General features: G+C 59.9%; 1 protein-coding gene across 2 annotated transcripts; it reads right to left on the reverse strand.

The window, feature by feature from the left end:
• Positions 1–4,620: 4,620 nt before the first annotated feature.
• On the reverse strand, positions 4,621–12,197 carry LOC140593666 (NUT family member 2G-like). 2 transcript variants are annotated; one of them, XM_072760861.1, is made up of 8 exons: positions 11,071–12,197; positions 10,340–10,686; positions 8,413–9,130; positions 7,487–7,615; positions 6,977–7,116; positions 6,275–6,555; positions 5,673–5,789; positions 4,621–5,459 (listed from the first exon to the last, which is right to left on the reverse strand). In XM_072760861.1, the coding sequence occupies exons 3-8, from the start codon at positions 9,093–9,095 to the stop codon at positions 4,710–4,712; spliced, it is 2,100 nt and encodes a 699-aa protein (XP_072616962.1). In that variant the 5' UTR covers positions 9,096–9,130; positions 10,340–10,686; positions 11,071–12,197; the 3' UTR covers positions 4,621–4,709. The 2 variants fall into 2 exon arrangements, with proteins under 2 accessions (XP_072616962.1, XP_072616968.1); XM_072760867.1 differs by lacking the exon at positions 11,071–12,197 and having other exon boundaries at positions 10,340–10,840.
• Between the last annotated feature and the right edge of the window lie 615 nt (positions 12,198–12,812).

A 12,812-nucleotide genomic window follows, 5' to 3' on the forward strand; every position in this document is an offset into this window, starting at 1 on the left:
GGAATCAAAATGTGGACATTTTGAAAGCTCTCAGCCTCCTCCTCCTCCAGGGCGAGGACAGGAAAGCTTGCTCATGGGGTGGCTGGGCCACATTGCAAAGAGACGATGGGGGTGGCTCATGTGTTTAATCAGTTGCCCCACAGATGCCAGCGCCAGCGCCAATGACAGTGCCAGGGATAGGGAAGGCTGACGGGGTTCTTGGGCTCTTCACACGGGAGAATAGAGCAACCGGGCCATGAACTTGTGCTTCCCTTAGAGCAAAGGGAAAAAGGACCTGAAGGCAGTACAGACATCATCAGGACAGCAAATCTCAGCACGGGCCCACAGGGCCCAGGCCTGGGGACCTCAGTTTCCAAGGACGAGACTGCCCCCGTCCCAGAGCTGCAGGGTGAGCAGCATCCCACAAGCTGAGGGCCTGTGGCTGCTGCCACCATATTCCTGCCTCCCTGGTCCTGGAGTAAAAGCTTTGCACCCAGAGGGTTACACTCACACATTAAGGTCTAATGGGATTTGCAGCGCTGAGCTTGGACCTGCTTGGGGCCCCTCACCCCCTCCCTTCTTCCCATTTTTTCCTTGTGGCATGAGAGTATCTATCACACGCCTGTCTCACCAGTGCATCTGGACAAAGGAAAAATACCCTATGATTGCACTCACACAAGTATCTATGGTAGTCTGAACCATAGAGACAGAAAGCGGAAAGGTGGGGGCTGAAGTCTGGGGGAGGGGGAGGCGGTGAGAATCCGTGCTTAACGTGTGGAGAGTTTCACAATTGGAAAAAATTCTCGAGATCTGATGCCAAAAGCACAAACAACAGAAGAAAAAAAATACATACATTGGACTTCATTAAAATTAAATGCTCTCTTACTGTGAGGGACTCTATTCACAAAGTAATGGGCAGCCCACAGAAGGGGGGAATATTTTTGCAATCATCTCTCTAAAAAAGACTTTATCTAGAATATATAAAGAACTCTTACAATTCGATAATAAAGGACAAATTAATGAATGGGCAATGGATGAATGCACATTGCTCCAAACAAGTTACATAAAGGTCCATAAGCATCTGAAAAGATGTTCCACATCAGGGAAATGTAATCCAAAACCACACTGAGATGCCATGAAGATGGCTTCAGAACCACAAAGATAACAGTTACCAGGAAAACAGATAATGGCGGGGAGGTCGCCTGGGTGGCTCAGCTGGCTAGGTGTCCAACTCTTGGTTTTGGCTCAGGTCATGATCTCAGGGTCCAGGAATCTTGGTTTGGGCTCAATGTGGAGGCTGCTTGAGATTCTCTCTCCCTCCACCCTTCCTCCTGTGTGTGCTCTCTCTCTCTTTCAGTCTCTCAAATAAATAAATATATGTTAAAAAAAAAACAAACCCAGATGATAGCAAGCATTGTCTAGAAGTGGAAAGAAAGTGGAATCCTTCTCCACTGCCGATGGAGACATTTAAAATGGTACAGCCACTTTGGAAATAGTCCGACAGTTCTTAAAAAGGCTGAATATACAGATGCCACATGACACAGCCTTTTCCACTTCCAGGTGTGTCACCACGAGAAATGAAACCTGTGGGATGCCTGGGTGGCTCAGTGGTTGAGTTTTTGCCTTTGGCCCAGGTCGTGATCCTAGAGTCCCAGGATTGAGTCCTACATCGGGCCTCCTGTATGGAGCCTGCTTCTCCCTATGCCTGTGTCTCTGCCTCTCTCATTGTGTCTCTCATGAATAAATACATAAAATCTTTAAAAAAGAGAGAAATGAAATGTGCATCCCCGCAAACACTTGCACACACACATTCACAGCAGGATTTTCATATTAGCCAAGTGGTAGAAATGACCTAAGCAAGTCAGCCAATGAATGGGTTTGACAAAGAGTAGCATCTCCACACAATGGGATAGTATTGGGAATGTGTGAAAGCACACGGCACCCCTTGGAATCACTGTCCTAAATGAAATGTGAAGAGATATGAAAGGCCACATGTCGTATGGCTCCACTCATATGGAAGCGAGGGTACGTGGGTCTGCGGAGACAGAGGGGGATGAGCCGTTGCATAGGGCTGAGGCCCAGATGGGGAGACAGGGTGACTGTGACAGGGGATGAGATTTCTTTTGTAGCTGATAAATTCTAAAATTTATAGTGGCAATGGTAAAAACTCTATAAATAGGCTAAAAGCTATAAACCATACACTTTAAACCAGTGAATGGTATTCCATGCAGATGTCTTAATACAGCTTTTATATTATAATTGACTGGGTTCAAAATAGATGTTAACATTGCTTATGTCTATGGATTGTCTATACTGCTTCCTATTGCATTTACACATTTTTCTATAAGGTTGAGACATTTAGATGACTTTACCCATTTTCATTAAAGAAGAAAATAACACATGAGCGTGATGCAGGCCGACGATGACTGTGGACCCTGGTTGGATCCCCTAGATTCATGGGGAAGAGATGCAAACGCATCACGGAGTGGGGAGGTCAGTGTCCAGCAGCTGGATCTGGGGCCTCCACAGGGTAGCATTGGCAGGGGGCTGTGGGACTAGTGCCTCAGGGGCTCTCCTTCTCTGCATTAGGAAGGAGCACGAGAGAACCAGCATCTGCTTGGGTCCTGCTCGCAGACTGTGCAACAGGACGGGACTGGCTGACGGTGATGACCCCCTGCAAGAATCAGTTAGGAGCCCTACAGACAGGGGAGCCTCTGTAGTTGGTGTGTGTGGTTGGGGAACAACATTTAATGCCCATATGGATTTACGCTCCCCCACAGCACATGTCCCTGAAACATGACCTTCAGAATGAACCAAGACAAAGTACATTCCAAAGGACAGACCATGGAATGAGGGAGGAATCTGAGCTTCAGAGACTCGGGGAGGATGGGACGATGAGCCCTGAGACGGCACAGCCCAATCCCAGGACATTCTACTGAACGGAGCACCAAGGGCCCAGGCGTGCACACGAGGCATCCCAGAGGGAAGGGCCCTCGGGACTCCTGGAGTCACATCCAGCACCTGGGTCGATCTCCTATTTTCTAAAGAAATCAGGCAGGTCTTCCCCCACAGCACTCGGGTCCAGCACCTGTTGTGTGCACGCTGTGGGCAGGGACAGAGTGGGGTGACAAGCACAGGGGGCACCTCTGACCAGCCCCCCACACGGTGTGCATCTGCTGGGCCCCTGAGCCCAGTCCTCTCTCTGGAGACCCAGCTGGATGGGGAGGGCAGCAGCGGGGAGTGAGGCCCAGAGGAAACCTCCCCTTTGGGGGGACAGGAGGGTGGGGGCCTTGTCAGCACCGCCTGCCTGGACAGGAAGGGAAGGACGTGGGGGAGACCCTGGGGGCGGCCTGCGGATTCTGTGGAGCGAGACGAGGCCCCGCCCAAGTCCCTATGTTCACCGAGCTCTTGGCTGGGGGTGGGGAGGAGGGCAGGCAGAGAGCCAAGTGTCCCTAGGACCTGGAAGGCCTTCGCCCCATCCTGCTGCAGGGCCAGCACATCTGTGTGTGGTGAGCGGTCAGGGGCCACGCTCAACCCCACACAGGCCCCAGGACCCAGACCCTGGACGGGAGGCGTCGGCCAGGAGGGAAGCAGGCTGAGGGCCAGGGTGCTCACTCCTGGGACCAGAGCATCTGGGGAGGGCAGGGGACGGAGGGGGCTAGAGCACCCGGTGAGGGTGGTGAGCAGATGGGGGACAGGAGAGCAGGGCAGTAGTGGGGCAGTGGGATCTCCTCCTGGGGTCTTTTGTCTCCCAGTCTCTGCTCAGCTCACTGTCACCAGCTAAGCAGAAGCCCTCTCTGATGTGTGTGTGGGGGTCTGTGCCAGCGGGGTATACCAGGGGGGGCCATGAGGAGGGCCTCTCAGCCTGGGTCCCAGCCCCCACCGGCCCTGGACCTGTGGACTCCTGGCCCCACTGCCCTCCAGGTGTGGGTCACGGGCTGTCAGTAGGAACTGCTTTCCGCGTGAATACAAGTGTGTGTCCTCAACTGTTCATGCAGGGGGCCCCCAGGAAGGGGGAGCAGTACCCAGGAGTGTCCTTGAAGACCCAGGGACCCTGGCCAGTCCCCTTGCACTGCCACCACAGCATGGAGGCCGGAGGAGATGGTGTGGACCAGAAATCCCGCCAGGGCCCTGGTGTCCACCCCAGGGCGGTCATTCCTGCATGCACAGCGGGGCAGCGCCACCCCCCCAGCCTCCCTCATCTATCCCCGTGTCCGTCCTCTTGGGGACCATAGGATCCCCACAGTCCCTCCTGTTGTAGCGACCCCCGCACCGGGACTAGAAGATGCTCCTCCAACCAGAAGGCCAGAGGCCCCCACGCCAGGAGCCCCACAGGAGCTGAGGATCCCCGGGCTGGAGGCCCTGCCTCATCCTCCCTGGTGGGGAGGTGGAATGGTGACCGAAGCCCCAGAAGGCCCGCTCAGGCCCTTCCTTCGTGTGGGGGCCCCTGTCGGGCACAACCTGGACACCCCCAGGAAGGCAGCGCGGAGCCTTTCCCAACACAACCATCTTTATTCCCAATGTGCACACAGTGCCCAGGGGGCTGCCACCGGGCCCCTCCCTCCCTCCCTCTTCCCCTCCCTCCCTCCCTCCCTTTTCCTCTCCCTCTCTCCCTCCCTCCCTCCCTCCTTCCCTCCCTTTCTCTCTGCCCCCCTGGGCAGGACCAGCCCAGGTGAGGAGGCCTCTCAAGGTTGCAGGGAGCCCCAGGCAGGGGCAGAGGGCACCCCCCCCTACTGGCTGCAGTGGCGCTTCCTCCTGCTCCCCATCGGAAAGGGGTCACACCTTCTCTTTGGAGGCTGTGAGGGGTGAAGCGGCCCCACGGCCTTGGCCTTGGCCTTGGCCGAATGCCCAGAGCCCCTGAGGTGGGCCCCAGGGAGGGGCGTCTTCCCTGCAGGGTCTGGGCCCCCCCACAGAGCCCGCTTCCAGGACTTGGGGGCCAGGGGAGCGGCGGGGCCCAGACCTCTCCTCTGGGGAGACGGGGTCCTCCGCCGTGCGGGGTTGGGGAGGTGGCGGTCGGGCGTGGGACTCTGGGAGAACTCCCAGGGCAGCAGGCTGTGCTGCAAGGCCAGGAGGAAGGCCAGGCTGGGCAGCTCCTCGTCCTCACTGGAGCCGACCATGGCCCCCCCAGGGTCCCGGGAGGGAGGGGCCTCCCTGAGAACGGGGGCTCCCCGGGAGCCGGGGCCAAGGGAGGCGCACCTCTGACCCTGGGGAGGGGAGGGGGGCCGTGCGGCCCACGGCGCAGGGGGCTCTGGTCGTCCCGGGGAGCCAGCAAAGGCTCTGGGCCTGGACAGGTGCGTGTGCGCGCGGCTTTGCCTCTGGGGATCCTGGCCGGCCGTCTCCGGGGCGCAGGCTCCGTCGCCCGCCCCCAGCTGGGCACCCGCCTCACACTCAGGACCGGAGCCCCACCCGGCTGTGCAGTGATGCGGGGGGGTCCGCACGCCAGCCTCCACCTTCAAGGCCACCAGTCTTTTCTCCACCAGCTGGAAGGAAGGAGGTGATGGTGGCCACACAGGTGTGAGGGGGGAGGGGGGACGGTGGCATGGGGGGGAGAGGGAGGGGGGCCCTGGGGGCTGTGGCTCCCCTGACATCCTCCTGGTCCCCTCCCTCCCAGTCACCGGGTCCCCTCTCTCCCCAGGCTCATCTGGTCCCCTCCCTCCCGTGGCTCACCTGGTGCCCTCCCTCCCCAGGCTCACCTCTGCAAGGCTCAATCCTTCCTCCTGTTCCAGTTTCTCAGCGAGGGCCTGAAGGTCCAGCTGAGTTTCCGAGGAAAGCAATTCCGCCAGGAACGTAGGGTGGATGACTGCCTCCACCTGGGACAGAGGAATGGCGTGGGTAAGCTTGGCAGGAGCCCCTGGGGCCAGGATGTGCTGCAGGAACCCTGGAAGGTGCGGATCCCCCCATTCTTCTCCAAAGGCCGGATGATTTAACATCGCAGTCAGTGGATACAGGCATGCACACACACACCCCCAAACTGGTGTGCACACAGACATAAAGGCACACACACAAGTACATACCCACACACCTGCACGCCCACCTGCATGCACACAGGTACACACACGCACGCACACATAGGCACACGTGCACGAACACACGTGCATGCAAACACACAGTATACACACATGCCTGCATGGACACACACAGGCATACACACGCACGCACAGGCACACAGACAAGCACACACGCAGCTCAGGAACACAGAACGGAGCTTTGTGTCAGAGGTCTGGGCGCAGCCCCGATCCCCGTGTTGGAGGCCAATCCGGGAACCTTCTAGACAGCAGGCTGCTGGCCAACCCACCTTGGTGATGAAGTCTTCCTGGGAACACAGCTGGTCAATGTAGCTCAGGAGACCCGGGTCCTCGTCCCACTGTGGCTCCTTTCTGTCCTCATCCCGTTCAGCCACTGGGCCCCCCGGGGCAGAGAGGGCAGTCCCCAGCAGCCTGTCCATGATGTCCATGTACTCTCTCACGGCCTCAGGGGGGATCTCCTTGGGCGCCTTGTTGTCTCGGGGCCGCCGGGGTCTGTGTGGCTGCCGGCGGGATGGCTTGGCCCTGGAACCCGCCTTCCTGGGAATGCACGCTGAGACAGAGCAGGAAGGAGGAAGGGGGCGTGAGGGGCTCCAGCAGCGCCTTGGGAGGGCAGCGGGGTGGGGGGCCCAGAGGTAAGTGGGGGGGGCGGGACCACCTGAGACCACAGCCCCCGTGGGACGGGGGACGGGAGGGAGGAGCATCTGAGAGCCATACGGGGAGTGGGTGTGACCCCCCCCAATGCTCCGAGGGTCTCCCCACACAGCCCACGTCCCAGGCAGACTTGCTGGAGGGACCCCTACGGGAGGGGGGACAGGAGAAGTTCTCCAGGTTGGGACCCGTCCTGACACAGGGCGCTGAGACTCCAGGCTCTCTGTGGCCACGTCCACGTGAGGGAGAAGACAGGCCCGGGGGACAGCGGCTGCCCCAGACCCTGCTGTGGCCACAGCTCCCAGGGGAATGTGGGTCCGTACCTGGCTGTGGGGCCGTCCCTGGGGCCGGGGGCCCCCGCAGTTCAGGCTTCGGGGGGGCTGAAGGAGGCAGGCCCTGGGCCACCTTCATCCACTGCAACTTCTGAATCCGCATCTCCTCCTCCGCCTCAAACTCCATGAACCTGGAGGTGAGGAGGCCCAGCCACACTGAGGACGGGCCCCGCCGGGGAGCCCCCTAAGTTGGCAGCAGGTGGAGGGACCAGGAGAGGAGGGGCCTGGAGGGGAGGCCGTGACCCCGGCCCCCAAGGAGGCAGTCAGCTGGATGTGCAGCCCCTCCCCCACGCTCCCTCGCAGGGAGTCTGACCATGCGGGAACTTGGGGTCACCCCCCATTCCCAGGCCAGCTGGTGGAAGGAGGGGTGAGTCAAGAGCAGGGGAGGGTGGGATCCAGGAAGGGAGGTGAGGGGGCCCCACTGGGACGAGCTCCGGCACCCCTTGACCCTGGCCTGGGCCTGGACTGCCCCCCAGCCCTGGGCAGGGGACCCTGACTCACTTTCCCGCCATCTCGTAGTAGATAAGCCGGTCGAAGTTGCTTTTGCTCTGCCACTCCTGCACGGCCCGCCACACGCCCTCCTCCAGCGTCATCGCGGGCTTCAGGCGGGCCAGGGTCCGCAGCACCGGGCTGCAAGCCATGGGGTCAGGGCTCAGGGCTCCATGGCATCCAGGCCCCGCCCCCAGGACAGCAGAGCGCACCCCCACCCACGCACGTGGCCCAGAGCTGGCAGGTGACTGCACGAAGCAGCCATCCCGGCCGGCCCCGCCCGCACCCCTGCCCGGGAGCACAGCTGACCATCCCCTGGCCCCCTCGGCAGGGATGCCGGGCTGGGCTCGGGGCTCGTTCCTCCTGGCCTCTGCCTTTCACAACAACAGTCCTGACATTCCGGGGCCAGACCAGGAGCCCCGTCCTCAGAGGGAAGGGCCCTCCCGCTGAGTTCAGGAGGGACCCAGAGGCCACAGAGAGGCAGGCCGGTGCCAGTCCCTGAGGAGGGACCCCACGCCCTGACCCCTCCCAAGCCTGGGCCTCCCCTTCCTACTGCCATCCTCTGGGACATCGAGGATGGGGCTGCATGTGGCCTCTGCAGGGCCTGGTGGCCGATACCACCTGATGGGCCATCCCCTCCACATGAGAGGCCCCATCCTGTGTTCCCAGGAGACAGGACTACAGAGGCCCGGCTCCCTAACCCTGGCTCCTCCTCTCTTGTGGGGCCCTCTCTGCCCCCGAGGCCCCAGCCAATGGCACCGTGAGGCCCATGGAAGGTCAAGGTCAAGTGGGCTAGGCTCCCCGGGGGTTGGGGGTCCGCTGAGATGGTCACCCGACCAGAGGTGCCTCCCCGGAGTGGCCCCGCCTCACGCCTTGCCCGCCACGCATTGTCCCAGGTCCCCCGGGGGGGGGGGATGCCACGGGCCCCAGGTACTCACATGAGAAAGCAGGACAGAGCTTCGGCGTCGGGGCTCTGTGGCAGGTGCCTGCGGGCCAGGGACTTGAAGCGCTGCCAGCGCCTGAAGTTCTCATAAACGCTCCTGGGGTTACAGGAGTCCTTGGGCGACACAGCGCTGGGGTTGCTGGCTCCGCTGCCCTCCCTGCCAGCCCCGGGGGGCGGCGGCCCGGTGTTTACGAAGTGCTCCAGGGCGCTTAGCGGGGCCGCTGGTGGCAGAGCCGCAGCCAGAGGGCCTGGGGCTGAGATTCCCTGGCCGACCTGGGAGCCCCCAAAGGCCGAGGCGGGTACGCCGGGTACCATCACAGAGGCCGCCAAGAACACGGGTGTGGGACACGCAGCGCCCCCACAGAGTGCCCCCGCCGAGTTCCAGGTGGGGGGGGCCTGGGTCAGGACGATGTTCTGAGTCTGGAGGGGCTCCAATGACCCCTGTTCTGACCCGACCTGCACAATGACGTTGCAGGTCCCGGGGCCCCCAGGGCCGTGGCCAGCGTCTCCTGCCACCAGCGGGATGCTGGGGAAGGATGGCAGCTCCAGGGGGCCACTGGGGGGGAAGGGCCGGTTCAGGAGGGGCGGCGGGGGCAGCGCCCAGGAGGACTGGTGGGGTATGCCGTGAGGGGGTGCGGGAAACAGCTGGGATGGGAAAGGAGACGCAAAGGCGCCCATGTCCGTGGCCACGTGGGGCCGCAGCACTGGAAACGCTGTGGACAGAAGGAAAGGGCGATGGAGTCAGGGAGGGGCAGCCGGCTCCGAGGGCCCCTGGGCCCCTGGGTCCCCGGGGGCAGAGCAGGGACCCTCCCACGAGGGGACTCTATAGGGAGGATGTGCAGCCCCTTTCCCCTGCCCCCTGGGAGGGAAGACCACACCTTTCCGGGCTCGGGCCTCCAGCGGGGAATGACCCTCCCACCCACCAAGACAGCCGGCCTGCCCACGAGAGGCAGCCTCGGGGACCCTGACTCTGACCCCCGCAGCCCAGCAAGCTCCCCTTCCTCCACCTCACCCCACCCACAGCCCGGTCCAGCGTCACAGTTGGATCCCAGGGATTTGAGGCCCGCCCAGATCTGCCCCATCCACCCGCCTACAGCCTTACCTCCTCCTGTCGCCATCCCCCCAGCAGGGCTGCTGCCGCAGGGCAGCCTCCACAGCCAGAGGAGTCCCGTGCAGGACCCACCCTGTGACCTGCTGCAGCAGACGCTCAGGATGCAGGTTGAGGAGTGAAAAGTTTGAATTTAAACGGGTAGAATGTAGGACTCAGGACATTCTGCCCGGGGGAGGGGCGGAGGGCCAGGCCCCGGGTGGGGGTGGGGAGACATTCCGGAGCCAGGCTCTGGCAGGTAGGCAAGAACCCTGAGTTCTTTTCAAATGATACCGGGGCACCCTGCCGGGGGTGGGCCTTCCCGGGCAACGGGGAAGGCTGTGCTCCACATTCACAGCACCACGTGTGCCTCGGTGCCCTCCCTGCTCCCAGTCGGGGTCCACGAACCCAGGCTGGAGTCCCTGCGGCCACTCCGCTTCCTACCTGGCTCCTGACTTACTTCAACAGGGGCTGGACCGTCTGAACCCAGTTTGGAACACAGGCCCTGATTACGAAGGACACGGGGCCCCGAGGGTGTCAAATCAGCCTTGTGTCAGCAGGTACCGCAGGTGTAGCTGCAGGTCGGCCTCCAGCCCCGGGCCGTGTGCCCACCGCCCTGAGGTGTCAGGGGCTGTGCGGCTGCAGTGGGACCAGCCAGCCTCCCTGTGAGCCCCTGGGCGGGAAGGCCCGTCTCTTAAGGGGATGCACAGCCTCCACACAGGAGATCCCACATCACTAGGTTCTGTTCCCCGGCTTATGATGCTGTTGTCAGATGTTGATTTTTAACCTCTTTAATTATTTTAGTGTAAAATTTCAAGCCAGCAATACCCAATACCTTTGTTTGGTTCAAAGTCAAACTGTACATCGTGGAAGGACTGTGACGCCTCTTCCTCCCGCCTCTTCCTCCTGGCAACGCAGCCCCTTTCTCCCAGGAAACCAGTGTCACCTGGTCCTTTAAATCTTGAGAGACATGTAGGATGTGGCTAAAAGTAAATGCAACTATTTCTGCTTTTTTGACACCCGAAAGCATATTTCTCTCTGGTTAAACGTTGACACAGGTTCCCAAATATGTTTCGCATGCACAGTGATTGTCTTTGTTCTGCTACTGTGGCTCTTCTCCGTATTCCTGGAGGTTAGATCGTAGAAGCAGCAGCGCTCCCATCCTTTACAATTCAGAGGACCCTGTAGAATAGGGCGGCCAGATTTAGCAAATAAAAATAACGGACACTCAGTTGAATTGGAATTTTACATAAACAGGGCATCAGCTATTTCCACAACTGTGCCTCATGCAGCATTATTGATATACTCTGAGTGCAAATCTGTTCCTCCTCTATCTAATTTTGCATTTAGCTGGGCTTTGTATTATATCGGCATCTGCACCAGGAAGGTGTAAGGTATGCAGCTCTTCCTGGTCACGAAGAGACCTCGGCACGTCCTATGTCACTGCCGGTCTAGGCTCAGTGGGGCTAACTACTGAAATAAGGGACAGGAAATCTTCCTCTTCCTGACATTAAAGGACATAAAAACACCCTCTAGCCCTGTTTTTCTAGGTGTTAGAATCAGTACCTGTGAAATGGTTGTGCGCCTTGAGTCAAAGCCAGGAACGTATCCCTTCCCCAGCACCAGCCTCCTCTCAGCCAGTCTGCCCTGGTAGCCCTGCTCACGGGCCCGCGGATTCCCCGTCTGCGTGACAGACCCTGCTCCCGCAATCCAGGCTCAACTGCATGTGGAGTCACGGTATCACCTCAGGAACCATCGCATTGATGCGTGTTTTCATGTTGCACATCACCGTCAGCTTCTCAAGGACACAATGAGATGAAGGAGCGTTGGTGTTTTGTTTGTGAGACGACGGCTGTTAGGGATTGGCCGAGGGTGACGAGGTGTGCGACCTTCAGAGGCTGCACCCAAGTGTGTTGGGAGAGCAGCTTCACTCCCGCTGTCCCGGGGGCAGAGCTCCTATGGCGGCAGGGTGTTGGGGAAGGAGAGGGCGGTTCAGAGGGAGGGCAGGCTCCACACTGGGCAGGCCCTGAACAAGACTCCTGAGAAGGGGCTGAAACCGTTCCTTGTCCCTGCAAAGGAAAGTTGACTCCGGAGGGCAGGGATGTGTGAACACGTGACAGGGGCCGTCCTGCAGGGGAGGGTGGTGGACTGGGAGTCCCGGGCCTGGGGTTCCTCCGCACCCCCACCCTGTGCTACAGTTGTGTAAGAAAGTATTTTCTCAATTCCCGTCCAACTTCCTCATGGTTTCTCGGTGTTCCCCCCGCTCGCACCCTGACAGGGGCCAGGGAGTATTTACAGAGTACTTCCGGAGCGTCCGAGTCATCGACCGGCCACCCGAGGGAGTGAGCCGCACGGCGGGGCCCTCTGGGACACATCCCAGGCCGTGCACACCGCGCAGCCCAAAAGGCCCTCCACGCGCACCCCTCTGTCTACCCCCTCTTCCTCGACGTTCGTTGGGGACACGAGCTGAGAGCAATTCAAGCAAATCACAGTGAACTTTATTTCAAAAGTCCCTGTTGGGGACTGAAACAATAAACAACCTGGGGACGCTTCTCAGGCCTTGAACTTTCATCACGGGAAGCCGGAAACGGTCTTCGACCAACAACCTCCCATTAGAGAGATGTAGAGGCAAAATGTTGCACTCAGGCACTCGAGCAAGCAGTGTCCTTTTTACTCCCCCCCCCCCGCCCCCCCCATCCAGGAATTCGACCAACTCTTTAGAAGATTCTCACTCATGGCTCAGATGCACACTCTGAATGAGCCGTCTTGGGGCCACTGATAGAAACATGACACTTGGAAACATTATCTGGTCTCAAATCTGCCGTCGGTTCGGTACCACTTGGAACTCCCTAGAGTCCAGCAGCAGATGCAGGCAAATTAGCCCCAGCGTAATTGGGGAGGACTCGTGGTAGAGAGAGTGACAGAAATCTCTGGACCCTGATCTCTGAGCATTCCTGCAGTGACCTCTGAGAATAAACCACCTCTGGACAGGGGTCACGGGTCTGAGAAGAGGGATGACCTCCCAGCCATCACAGAACACGGGTAGCTGGGGAGACACCGGGCTTGAGCGCTGGGGAGTCTCCCTTCCGTGCACTTGGAGGTGTGTGGTGTGAGGTTAGGAGGTTTGCGGTGCCAGGAAATAGCCCTCATCTCCCAAGGCACCAGCAAGAGCTGTGACGACGGAAGCTTCTTCCACAAATATTAAAAAGTTGAGGGATCCCTGGGTGGCACAGCGGTTTGGCGCCCGCCTTTGGCCCAGGGCGCGATCCTGGAGATCCGGGATCGAATCCCACATCGGGCTCCTGGTG

The sequence above is a fragment of the Vulpes vulpes genome, chromosome 1, assembly GCF_048418805.1.
Source record: "Vulpes vulpes isolate BD-2025 chromosome 1, VulVul3, whole genome shotgun sequence".
Lineage (NCBI taxonomy): Eukaryota > Metazoa > Chordata > Mammalia > Carnivora > Canidae > Vulpes > Vulpes vulpes.